Source organism: Bombina bombina, chromosome 3, assembly GCF_027579735.1.
Source record: "Bombina bombina isolate aBomBom1 chromosome 3, aBomBom1.pri, whole genome shotgun sequence".
Classification (NCBI taxonomy): Eukaryota; Metazoa; Chordata; class Amphibia; order Anura; family Bombinatoridae; genus Bombina; species Bombina bombina.
The window spans coordinates 646,493,676-646,507,372 of NC_069501.1; the positions used below are offsets into that span (position 1 = coordinate 646,493,676).

General features: G+C 35.1%; 1 protein-coding gene across 3 annotated transcripts in view; it reads right to left on the reverse strand.

Annotated features, from left to right (window-relative positions):
- Positions 1–4,621: 4,621 nt before the first annotated feature.
- Positions 4,622–13,697, reverse strand: part of LOC128653833 (multidrug and toxin extrusion protein 1-like) — a 363,968-nt gene continuing 354,892 nt past the window's right edge. For all 3 annotated transcript variants that reach the window (XM_053707365.1, XM_053707364.1, XM_053707368.1), the window contains one exon: positions 4,622–5,074. In XM_053707365.1, coding sequence (XP_053563340.1) covers positions 4,872–5,074 — 203 coding nt within the window. In that variant the 3' untranslated portion in view covers positions 4,622–4,871. The remainder of the gene's footprint in view (positions 5,075–13,697) is intronic.

The window sequence follows — 13,697 nt, forward strand, 5'->3', positions numbered from 1 at the left end:
TTAAGGAATGGTGGGTACCTAATTGGGGCTAAGTTTTAGGATTTTTATTTTATTTTGGTTTTTCTTAGCAATTTAATGGGCTGTTAAAGAGCTGATTGCCCTTTTAAGGGCAGTAAAAGAGCTGAATTCCCTTTTAAGAACAATGCCCATACAAATGTCCCTTTAGGGGCAATGGGTAGTTTAGTGTTTAGTGTTAGGTTTTTTTGTGGGGTTGGGTGGGTGGGGGTTTTTACTATTAGGGGGGACTAAGTATTTTTTAAATGTAAAAGAGCTGTTTAACTTAGGGCAATGCCCTACAAAAGGCACTTTTAAGAGCTATTGGTAGTTTAGTTTAGATTAGGAGGTGTTTTTATTTTGTTTTTTATTTTCATAGGGATTAGGTTTCATTTTTTTTATTTTTGATAATTTTGTTTATTTTTTCTGTAATTTTAGAGTTTTTTGTTGTTGTAATTTTAGATTATTTTTTTTGTAATTTAATGTTAGGTTTTATTATTTTAAATGTAACTTAGTATTGGGGTTATTTTAGGGGGTGTTAGGTTAGGGGGCTTAGTAATTAAATTAGTTCTTTGCATTGTGGGGGGTTAGCAGTTTAGGAGTTAATAGGTTAATTAGGTTTATTGCGATGCAGGGGTTTGGTGGTTTAGGGCTTAATAGATTAATTAGGTTTATTGTGATATGGGGGTTTGGTGGTTTGGTGGTTTAGGGGTTAATGGGTTAATTAGTTCTTTGCAATGTGGGGGGTTGGTGGTTTAGGGGTTCATATTTTAATTATATTATTTGTGGATTAGGGGTTAATTACTTTATTATTTTGCAATGTGGGTTTGGCGGTTTAGGTGTTTGTTAATACTTGGTGTGGGAGGTTAGGTTTTTTGTTATACTTCATGTGGGCGGTTAGGTTTGTTGTTATTTTATACAGGCGGTTACATTTTTTAAAATTTCTTTCGGGCCGTTACGTGCTTTTTTGTTGTTTTGTGTGGGCGGTGGCATTTTTTTTTTTTTTATATTTTTAAGGCTTCTTTTGCCTACGCTGCATCCAGGTGAATTCCGAAAATAGCAGGGTGGTGAAAGAATCCCCTGTGGTGGATTCTTTCACCACTCTGCCATTTTCAGAATCCACTGGACTGCAGCTTCTTTTGGCTGCCTTGCGCAGCCAACATTCCTTTGAGAATGAGTGCGCAACTGGCGACACCGACGGACGCGTTACAAATGCGATTATATAGATAATTTCCAATAGGACACTTCCTTTAAAGGGATATTCAACAAACATGTTCTAGTATGCATATAAAACAGTAGACGTTAAACATGTTACAGCTATTTTTTAAGGTAAAATGGTTAAGTCAAATTAACAGAATTATATATGGTTATGCACATCTGAGTCCTGGGACTTTACAGTAAATCTTGGTTAATTCAGCACATTAACACAAATTTAAAAAAACAAACACAAAAAACTCCCATTTTAATACATTTTGAAACATTGCTTTTGATCCTAGCTTTATTGGTGATGTTGGCATCAGGGTGGAGCTGGACCTTAAAAAATACTATAGGTGCTGATTTTGCAGGTTTGTGTGATCATTCTATAAAATGTATTACTGTTTCTCTCAAGCCCTGTTTTCCTTCTCATGTCCGTCTCTCATTGTCCTCGGTACAGCAAATACCATGAATAAATTAACTGTATTTCATATTTATGGCTGTTGCCACCTTTGAGAATTTAGTGTGCTATAGTAATAATTAGTGATGCTCAGAACCCTATTCTACAACAGCCACTGGATGACATGAGTAGGAGACATTTCTTTATTCACAAAATATATTTTATTTATATGTCAATACACAAACATAAAGATATAGTACAATAAACATGTTTACTTTATATGCATTTCTTGTACTTCTCTTGGGAGATATTTTGATTGATAGATTGTGCTTCCACAATTTAAGTTAGATTGAAAATTCTTTACCCATCTGTCCCTACTCACTCATAGCATAACCCTCTACTCTTTGGTTCATGTTAATGCCTTCCAATTATTGTACTCTGCAATTCATAATATTATATTTATAAATAAATGATAGCAGTTATTACTTTATCACGTGTAATGTTCCCCACGGTTCCATTCTCACCCCCTACTGTACACATGTACGCAGACGACACAGTAATCTATGCAAGCAAATCCGATCTGTCGCAGCTTGAGGCAGTGCTCCAAGACCAGTTCACAGAGGTAGAAAAGTGGATCTCAAAAAACAAACTCTTCCTAAACACTGACAAGTATGTCACAATGATCTTTGGAATGGTACCTAAATTACACAAACTACAAAATTCCCATCTACGCAACAAAACAAAATCAAATTGCACGCTGACCGCAGTTCACTCTTTCAAATACTTGGGTATGTTGTTAGACCCCAATCTATCTTTTGGCCTCCACATAGAAAAACTTGCATCTAAACTCTATCAAAAACTAGGTGCCCTGTACAGAAACAAATCCTGCCTAAGCTCTACAGTAAAGGAAAGGATTGTACAGCAAATGCTTTTGCCAATCATTGATTATGGGGACGTAGTATACGCACCTGCACCGCAAACTCACCTTAATAAACTTAATACACTGTATAACTCGTTCTGCCGCTTTGTGCTACAATGTAACTACAGGACCACCATTGTGACATGCTAAAAGAACTAAACTGGCTGTCGCTGGAATCCAGACGCACCCTCCATCTTTCCTGCCTTATGTTTAAGAGCCTTTCTGGGAAGCTCCCACCCTACCTGAGCAGAATGCTCTCCCCTGCTATTCCCACCTCCTATAACCTCCAATCCAAAAACAGCACATTATTTAGCTTGCCTCAATACAAAAAGAAAGCAGCTCAATCCTCCTTTTCCTACAGAGCACCACAATTATGGAATGACCTCCCGCACACTTTAAAACCTTCCCCAAGCCTAAAATACTTTAAGAGATCCCTCACTACATATCTCAAAACAGAATGCCCCTGTCATAGTTGATTATATATTTCCTACCTGTTCTATGTTAAATTTTGCATATATTATGTATTAATATTGTTTCTGTATTTTTTTCAGGTATAGGCACAGACAAAGGCTGTGGCGGACATTTTCCAAAGTACAGACCTTAGTGAAGGACACCAAGGTACATTTGAAATTAAAAACATTATTTTATAGTGCTTGGTGTTATTATACTGATGCAGATACCACTGATTCTATAACCAGCCTTCCTCTGGCTATACGCATGTGCCAGTGTCACTACTGTGTCATTAAATAGTGCTGGGTGTTATTATACTGATGCAGATACCACTGATCCTATAGCCAGCCCTTGTCTGGCTATACCCATGTGCCAGTGTCACTACTGTGTCATTATATAGCGCTGGGTGTTATTATACTGATGCAGATACCACTGATCCTATAACCAGCCCTCCTCTGGCTATACCCATGTGCCAGTGTCACTACTGTGTCATTATATAGCGCTGGGTGTTATTATACTGATGCAGATACCACTGATCCTATAACCAGCCCTCCTCTGGCTATACCCATGTGCCAGTGTCACTACTGTGTTATTATATAGCGCTGGGTGTTATTATACTGATGCAGATACCACTGATCCTATAACCAGCCCTCCTCTGGCTATACGCATGTGCCAGTGTCACTACTGTGTTTTTATATACCGCTGGCTGTTATTATACTAATGCAGATACCACTGACCCTATAACCAGCCCTTGTCTGGCTATACGCATGTGCCAGTGTAACTACTGTGTATTTGTATAGAGCTGGGTGTTATTATACTGATGCAGATACCACTGACCCTATAACTAGCCCTTGTCTGGCTATACGCATGTGCCAGTGTCACTACTGTGTCTTTGTATAGAGCTGGGTGTTATACTGATGCAGATACCACTGACCCTATAACCAGCACTTGTCTGGCTATATGCATGTGCCAGTGTAACTACTGTGTCTTTGTATAGTGCTGGGTGTTATTATACTGATGCAGATACCACTGACCCTATAACCAGCCCTTGTCTGGTTATACGCATGTGCCAGTGTCACTACTGTGTCATTATATAGCGCTGGGTGTTATTATACTGATGCAGATACCACTGATTCTATAACCAGCCCTTGTCTGGCTATACCCATGAGCCAGTGTCACTACTGTGTCAATATAAAGTGCTGGGTGTTATTATACTGATGAAGATACCACTGACCCTATAACCAGCCCTTGTCTAGCTATACACATGTACCAGTGTCACTACTGTGTCTTTGTATAGAGCTGGGTGTTATTATACAGATGCAGATACACATCCAGTATTTCACTCAGGCTTTATTTATTCCATAACTTATCACCCAATATCGCTAGCAGTCTCTTGACAAGCCACTAACTTTATTCACACTAATTTTTTTTCTATTATTTAATCAGAAACAAAAGATATACTAAGGTTGTGGCGGACACTGCAAGGGCTAGTCACGGACACCAGTGTCTATGTATGTATGGACACCTTGCCTACCCCTGATTTTATTGTACCCTATTGTAGCAATGCAACGTTTTGTGGACCCAGGACATACTTAAAAACGAGAGAAATCTCAATGTATCCTTCCTGGTAAAATACTTTATAAATAAATAAAATAAAATAAATATTACATTATTGTGAAGACTTTATTTTGATTACACCAGCAACACCCATTTTGAAAAAAATGGTTCCTTATTTTGTTGAAGTGTTTGCTTTAAATAACATTGCTTCTGTTGCAGACACATTACTGCTACTGCCAACAAACAGGTTGAAACTACTTTGCAATAAAAATCTTGGACCTACAGTTCCGTTCTTCGATTCTTGATAATTGTGGAGCATAATAAATGAAACAGAAAGTATGTTCTGTAGCTAAGTAGCTAGGGATGTTTGACAGTGAATCTAATAATAAGTCCAATAATAAATACGGATACAACTGCTATAGTATCAAGTACTCGGCGTATAATAATTTTTTTCAAAGGTTGATCAATCTTCTTTTTGGAAGGCTGAGACACTTGCCTATCTAGCTGAGTTTCACTGTTTGAAGATTCCAATGCAGCATAATTCTTTAACTCCAAGTTGTCTGTTAAGAAAAAAAATGCAATATCTGTTTTGAGAAAAATATCATAGATCTATTTAATAATAATAAAAAAAGGCTTAATTGGGTTACTAATTGTATATACTGTATATTACAGTTTCTAATCCCCAAATCTGGAAATCCAAATTCCAAATTTATTTGGAAGTCCAAACTTTTTAATTAATTAATATTTTTAAAAAGTAAAACGATCAAAAAAAATTCTGACTAGAAGTCACAATCTTCTCTGTCTGTGTCTTTGTTTTTTTTTTGTGTTCTAAAATGTAAATAATTGTCTATATTTTTTAAAAACAAATATTACCTTTCTGATTACAGTACTGTACAATCTTTCTGAGGTTAATATGTATACAAAAATATTAAAAAATGAAATAAAACCATCTTTAGGTTGCATGCATAAGTGGTATTATGACATTTAAATATTGCCTAAATTACATAAGATATTGTTTTTACACTTCCACTCCCTCTCGAAACTGTCTCATATTCCAGATGACAATATTCCAAAATACAAACTATTCTGAATTCGAAATCTTTTCTGGTGCCAAGCAGTTTGGATAATTAAGTTTCTACCTTATGTTAAAGCCAGAGTTTAAGTTTTCTATCAAATGTGTAAAAGCAATAAAATCCCTAAATTAATCTCCCCCCACTCCTCCCTTGGGAGCTTTGCATGACATCACTGATGACATCACACTTGACATTGTTGATGACATCATCAGTGACATCACTTCTGATATATAGTATAATCTGCACCATCTAAAGTTCACTCTCTTTTACAAGTCCTTGGTAACCTTTACATTCCCCCTCTCCCTCACATTCTCACCTCCAATTCCTCCACAACTACAACAACTTTGAAAAATAGTTAATTTAAACATTTGTAAGTGTTTAATATGTTTGTTTCGTTGTGCTGGAAAAGTAGTCTTGCTGGATAGAACAAACTGTATCTGGAGAACTCACAGACATAAATGATGAACTGAATGTAGCTGTTACAGTGCACGTTTCAGGATATTTCACCTACACTACTGCCGGTCAGCATGTAGAACTCGCAAAGACTCTTGTGAAATACATTGTCTCTGTGTTGTGTATTGTTATTGTAAAGCTGATAAAGTTGTGTCAATTTTTTTTTCTTCTAACTTTCTAACTTACAATTTACTTTTTTGTGTGCATATTTTAGAGTGGATTGTTTTATTAAGAACGTTTTATTTCATTTTATTATTTTGTTCTGTAATGCTTTGAAGTGTTTTTGGGATGCCTGTAGCCTTCATAGCGTAACTTGACAAGGGGTGTATATAAATATCGAGCACAGTTTTTGGTTGAGATGTTGCAGCAATTATTTTACTTATATTAGAGCGGACTGGGGCTCTCTGAAGAAGGGTCAGGATTAGTGCAGCTTAGTATAATGCTACAAGTTTTTCACCTGTAGCAAAGGAACACTTACATTTGTTTAACGGAAACTAATGTGAATGTTCCACGAAGATTCAATATTCATTACGTTTTAAACTAAACAAATACAGAATAGTGCAGTAGACGAATATTCTGAAAAACGAATTTTTTCAGAATATTTGTTCTGAAAGATTCAAAAGAAACACATTTTTCACTGCTGCACAAGTCTAATGCAATCATTATAAAAACATAATTTATGTAAGAACTTACCTGATAAATTAATTTATTTCATATTGGCAAGAGTCCATGAGCTAGTGATGTATAGGATATACAATCCTACCAGGAGGGGCACAGTTTTCCAAACCTCAAAATGCCTATAAATACACCTCCCACAACACCCACAACTCAGTTTAACAAATAGCCAAGAAGTGAGGTGATAAAAAAAGGAGTAAAAAAGCATACAAAAAGAGGAACTGGAAATATAATTGTGCTTTTATACAAAAAATCATAACCACCATAAAAAGGGTGGGCCTCATGGACTTTTGCCAATATGAAAGAAAATAATTTATCAGGTAAGTTCTTACATAAATTATGTTTTCTTTCATGTAATTGGCAAGAGTCCATAAGCTAGTGGCGTATGGGATAGAAATTCCCAAGATGTGGAAGTCCACAGAAGAGTCACTAGAGAGGGAGGGATAAAATAATAACAGCTATTTCCGCTGAGAAAATTAAATCCAAACAAAAAAATAAGTCTTTCTTAGAAAACTTAAATCATAAGCAGAAGAATCAAACTGAGACAGCTGCCTGAAGAACTTTTCTACCAAAGACTGCTTCTGAAGAAGCAAATACATCAAAATGATAAAATGTAGTAAAAGTATGCAATGAAGACAAAGTTGCTGCTTTGCAAATCTGATCAACTGAAGCTTCATTCTTAAAAGCCCAAGAAGTGGTGACTGATCTAGTAGAATGAGCTGTAATTCTCTGAGGCAGAGACTGTCCTGCCTCTAAATAAGCCTTGTGAATCAAAAGCTTTAACCAAGATGCCAAAGAAATGGCAGAGGCTTTCTGACCTTTCCTGGAACCAGGAAAAACAACAAATAGACTAGAAGTTCTTCTGAAATCTTTAGTAGCTTCAATATAGTATTTCAAAGCTCTTACAACATGTAAAGAATGTAAAGATCTTTCAAGAGCATTCTTAGGATTAGGACACAAAGACGGAACAACAATTTCCCTACTAATGTTGTTAGAATCCAAAACCTTAGGAAGAAATTTAAACGAAGTCCGCAAAAACAGCTTTATCCTGATGGAAAATCAGAAAAGGAGACTCGCAAGAGAGAGCAGACAATTCCGAAACTCTTCTAGCAGAAGAGATAGCCAAAAGAAGCAACACTTTCCAAGAAAGTAGTTAAATATCCAAAGAATGCATAGGCTCAAAAGGAGGAGCCTGCAAAGCCTTCAAAACCAGATTAAGACTCCAAGGAGGAGAGATTGATTTAATAACAGGCTTGATACAAACCAAAGCCTGAACAAAACAGTGAATATCAGGAAGTTTAGCAATCTTTCTATGAAATAAAACAGAGCAGAGATTTGTCCCTTCAAAATACTTGCAGACAAACCTTTATCCAAACCATCCTGAAGAAACTGTAAAATTCTAGGAATTCAAAAAGAATGCTAAGAGAATTTATAAGAAAAACACCATGAAATATATGCTTTCCAAACCTGATAATAAATCTTCCTTGAAACAGACTTATGAACCTGTAGCATAGTATTTATCACTGAGTCAGAGAAACCTCTATGACTAAGCACTAAGGGCTCCATTTATCAAGCTCCATTTGGAGCTTGAAGGGCCGTGTTTCTGGTGAGCCTTCAGACTTGCAAGAAACACCAGTTATGAAGCAGCGGTCTAAAGACCGCTGCTCCATAACCTGTCTTTTTGCTCTGAGACCGCGGACAGAGATCACGTGAAATCAACCTGATCCAATATGATCGGGTTGATTGACACCCCCTGCTAGCGACCATGAATCTGCAGGGGGCGGCGTTGCACCAGCAGTTCACAAGAGCTGTTGGTGCAATGCTGAATGCGGAAAGCTTATTGCTCTCTGCATTCAGCGATGTCTGTCGGACATGATCCGCTAAAATAGCCTAAGACATAGATCTAACATCAATCTTGATGATATCAAAAATAGGATCACAGATAAAATAATTAGCATGTTGAAGCAAACGAACAATGCTATGCAAATCAGAATCTTTTTCCCGTTGTGCTAAGCTATCCAACCAAAAGGTTGATGAAGCCGCAACATCAGCCATAGAAATGGCAGGTCTGAGAATATAGCTAGAATGTAAATAAGCTTTCCTTAGATAACATTCAATTTTCCTATCTAAAGGATCCTTAAAAGAAGTACTATCTTCCATAGGAATAGTAGTACGCTTAGCAAGAGTAGAAATAGCCCCATCAACCTTAGGGACCTTTTCCCAAAACTCTAATTTAGCTACTGGCAAAGGATACAACTTCTTAAACCTTGAAGAAGGAACAAAAGAAGTACCAAGCTTAGACCATTCCTTATCAATCACATCAGAAATTGCATCAGGAACAGGGAAAACATCAGGAGTAGTCACAGGAGTATTATAGACAGAATTTAAATATTTACTGGATTTATTATCAAGAGGACCAGACTCCTCAATATCCAAAGTTATCAACACTTCTTTTAACAAGGAAAGAATATACTCAATATTAAAAAGATTAGATTATTTATCAGTGTCAATGTCTGAAGTAGAATCTTCTGAGTCAGAGAGCTCCTCATCTGAGGTGGATATATCAGTATGTTGTCGGTCATTACAAATTTTATCAGTAGTATAAGAAGTTTTAAAAGACCTTTTACATTTATTTAAAGGCTGAATAGCAGACATAGCCTTCTATATCACATCAGCAATATCATTTTTCATATCAACAGGGATATCATGTACTTTAGATGTTGAGGGAACAACAGATACTGTACTAGCACTAATAGAAACCTTTTCTGCATGCAAAAGCTTATCATGACAACTGTTACATACTACAGCTGTAGATATAATCTCCACTAGCTTACAAAAGATACACTTAGCTTTGGTAGAACTGTGTTCAGGCAGCATGGTTCCTACAGCAGCTTCTGAGACAGGATCAGATTGAGACATCTTGTAAAATGTAAAAGAAAAAATAACATTTAAATAACAATATCTTATTTCCACATATAGCATTTTCAGGAATTGGAAAAAATGCAAATGCTAAAATTGGCAAAAAAGCAAATAGCATAGCCCTCTGAGCATAAAGAAGGCAAGGAGCATATAGGAAGTGAGTTAAAATATAACTAAATTTGTTGGCGCCAAGAATGACGCACGACACAAAAGGAAAGTTTAATTTTTTAACAACCTGGTGTCAACTAAGATACAGTGAAAAAGGGTGTGTGTACAAGCGCTAAGGTAATCCCCAAGCTGTATCCAAACAGAGATCCTAACCAACCTCCAAAAAATATGCACAAGTAGTAAGAAGTGAATACAGCGCCAACAAGAGGCCAAGGGATAAATATACTCACAGAGAGATAAAAGAAGATTATTTAATGAACCATGTTAAAAAGCATCAGTAATAAAAGACTATATATAAAAAATGTAAAAAGCACATATAAATAAAATTACAAATACAGGAATATCTTACAGAAGCGGCTCAAAGGGCCAAAGCTGATAATTACAATAAAAACAGAGGTAATAACAGGTGATCAGTGTGAGTGGTACACCAGAATAAGAGTGTATACTAATAAAACAGAATTAGCCTAAGTACAACTGTAGCAAGTGCATCAAGCAAAAAACTAATAAACAATAATACAAACAATAGTGTTCAAAATTAGTGTTACAAAAATAGTGTTCCAAAAAATAGAAAAATGCACTGCAGTGCAAAAAAAGGGGGGTAGCAAAATAATTGAGTGAGTGCAAATGGATATAAAAATGCTAGCTACTTAATCCAGTGAGGTTAAGATATAATTAAATAAAATACACAATATGCAATAACATAAAAAATAAAATACACAATATGCAATAACATAAAAAATAAAATATAAAATATAATCCAAAAAAGTGTTCAAAAAGTTGATCAACAAATGTTAGTGAAGAACAAAAATAAGTCAATCAAAACAAAAAAAAAAAATGGAAAAAATGGGTGATGAAAAGCAAGGTGAAAGTGAGGAAATTGATTCCTTCCAATGTTAGTTACTTTAACAGATCCAAATTCCTGAGTGTGGTTGCTGAAGTAGCTGATTGGATCCTAGCACCTGTCAGCTGCTCCTATGGTATCCTAAAAAGTGTCCCTGTGTCCCTTTTTTACAGGGACACTTTTTAGGATACCATAGGAGCAGCTGACAGGTGCTAGGATCCAATCAGCTACTTCAGCAACCACACTCAGGAATTTGGATCTGTTAAAGTAACTAACATTGGAAGGAATCAATTTCCTCACTTTCACCTTGCTTTTCATCACCCATTTTTTCCATTTTTTTTTGTTTTGATTGACTTATTTTTGTTCTTCACTAACATTTGTTGATCAACTTTTTGAACACTTTTTTGGATTATATTTTATATTTTATTTTTTATGTTATTGCATATTGTGTATTTTATTTTTTATGTTATTGCATATTGTGTATTTTATTTAATTATATCTTAACCTCACTGGATTAAGTAGCTAGCATTTTTATATCCATTTGCACTCACTCAATTATTTTGCTACCCCCCTTTTTTTGCACTGCAGTGCATTTTTCTATTTTTTGGAACACTATTTTTGTAACACTAATTTTGAACACTATTGTTTGTATTATTGTTTATTAGTTTTTTGCTTGATGCACTTGCTACAGTTGTACTTAGGCTAATTCTGTTTTATTAGTATACACTCTTATTCTGGTGTACCACTCACACTGATCACCTGTTATTACCTCTGTTTTTATTGTAATTATCAGCTTTGGCCCTTTGAGCCGCTTCTGTAAGATATTCCTGTATTTGTAATTTTATTTATATGTGCTTTTTACATTTTTTATATATAGTCTTTTATTACTGATGCTTTTTAACATGGTTCATTAAATAATCTTCTTTTATCTCTCTGTGAGTATATTTATCCCTTGGCCTCTTGTTGGCGCTGTATTCACTTCTTACTACTTGGTCAACTAAGACACAGGAAATGACGAACTTGCTTCATTATAGACGCACGTTCGCGCCAAAAAATTCTCGCGCCAAGAATGATGCAATAAATAACAGCATTTTGCGCCTTCACAAGCCTAATTTGCCAGCAAGATATTAAAGAGAAAACAAGTCAAAATGGAAAAAAGACTATACCCCAGGTAAGACAAACTTCCTAAAACATGATTCCCATAATGAAACTGCCAGACTGCAAAGGGAAATACACATAGACCTGACTCATGGCAAATATAAGTAAATACATATATTTAGAACTTTATATAAATACATAAAGCGCCAACCATATCTGAGAGTGTCTTAAATAATGATACATACTTACCGAAAGACACCCATCCACTTATAGCAGATAGCCAAACCAGTACTGAAAACTATCAGCAGAGGTAATGGTATAACAGTATATTTGCAATCTGAAAAGGGAGGTAGGAGATGAATCCCTACAACCAATAACAGAGAACCCTTGAACAGATTTTCCGTGAGAAAAACCATAAAAAATCAAAAGGCGATACTCTCTTCACATCCCTCTGACAAACACTGTATTCTGAGAGGAATTGGGCTTCAGAATGCTTAAAAGCGCTTATCATAGAAGAAATCATAGAAATCAAGCACAAACTTACTTCATCACCTCCATAGGAGGTAAAGTTTGTAAAGCTGAATTGTGGGTGTGGTGAGGGGTGTATTTATAGGCATTTTGAGGTTTGGAAAACATTGCCCCTCCTGGTAGGATTGTATATCCCATACGTCACTAGCTCATGGATCTTGCCAATTACATGAAAGAAAATTGTTATTTCCTAGCTGATTATACAGCATTTAGAATAATTAAATGGGGAGGGTCATCAAATGGTGTAGATTTCTTGTCAAATTTGAAATCAATACATCTGAGCAATCCATAATGTGAAAGAGTTACCTGTTTTTAATGAGCGGTAAAATAAAATGAATTAGTCAAGGAAGCTGTGAACCCACTCTACAAAAAATAATGACATAGCTGAAATCTCACCTAATAATGATCAGGGTCTCTTTTGTTTAAACGGTTACACAACTTTCTTGATATGGTATGGTAGATGTAAACATTGCAGTTTTTTTATGTCCTAGATATTTGAATTGAACTATATATTATATTTGTTTGCCTACACTGAAACTTTAATGTTTGGGACAATTTATTTTGCTTCCCCCTGAAAATAAAAATAAATAAACAATAATAAATAAACAATAATAATAATACTATTGTTTATCTAACACACTTTACATAAAGACATTCTATGATTGTAATGCTCCTGTGTTCTTCAGATATTGTATGGCAAGAAACCCTTTACCTGTTTACCCAAGAGATAAATAATATGTCTTTTTTTTTTTAAATTCAACTGTGTTACATCATTAGACATAATGTTGTCACCCTGACAATACTTTACCAACATGAACAATATTCCTAAAGTTCAGTTCCATGTGGATTAAAAAGATTATTTATAGATGAAAATTATTTTTATGTGTGAATAGTATATAAAATAAATATTTTTATTTTGTTATGACATAATCACGTATACTAATGTATGCTAATTAGCAAGCAGGGTATATTTTGGTTTTGTAAAAAGTTGGCATTATTGATATGAGCTGATATACTCCACACATTTCTGTATTTACAATAAACTATTTGATGTTTCTCTGAGAGTAGACCTAAGAGTGAAACTGTTCTTTACATATATGAGTGCAGTTTTACAGTTTTGGAGAGTATTCTTATTAAAATTTCCAGTGAAAGGTACCTTTAAAGAGCCTTGCAATTACTTGCAATCTGTTTATATTTATGTTTCAAAAGAGAACCCTGTCTTTGTGCAGAACAATATGAAAAACTTTATCAATCAAATATCTTGACAATAAAAAATGTCTAAAATATTTTGTTAAAATAATTTAATTGGACTTCAAAGCCAGTAGTGTTAGTAGCTTTTACAAACTCTCATGAATTGACACATAGGGGTATAAGATTTACATTTTTACTGGTTTATTTGGTTTGATTCAGTCTCTTTAGACTGATAAT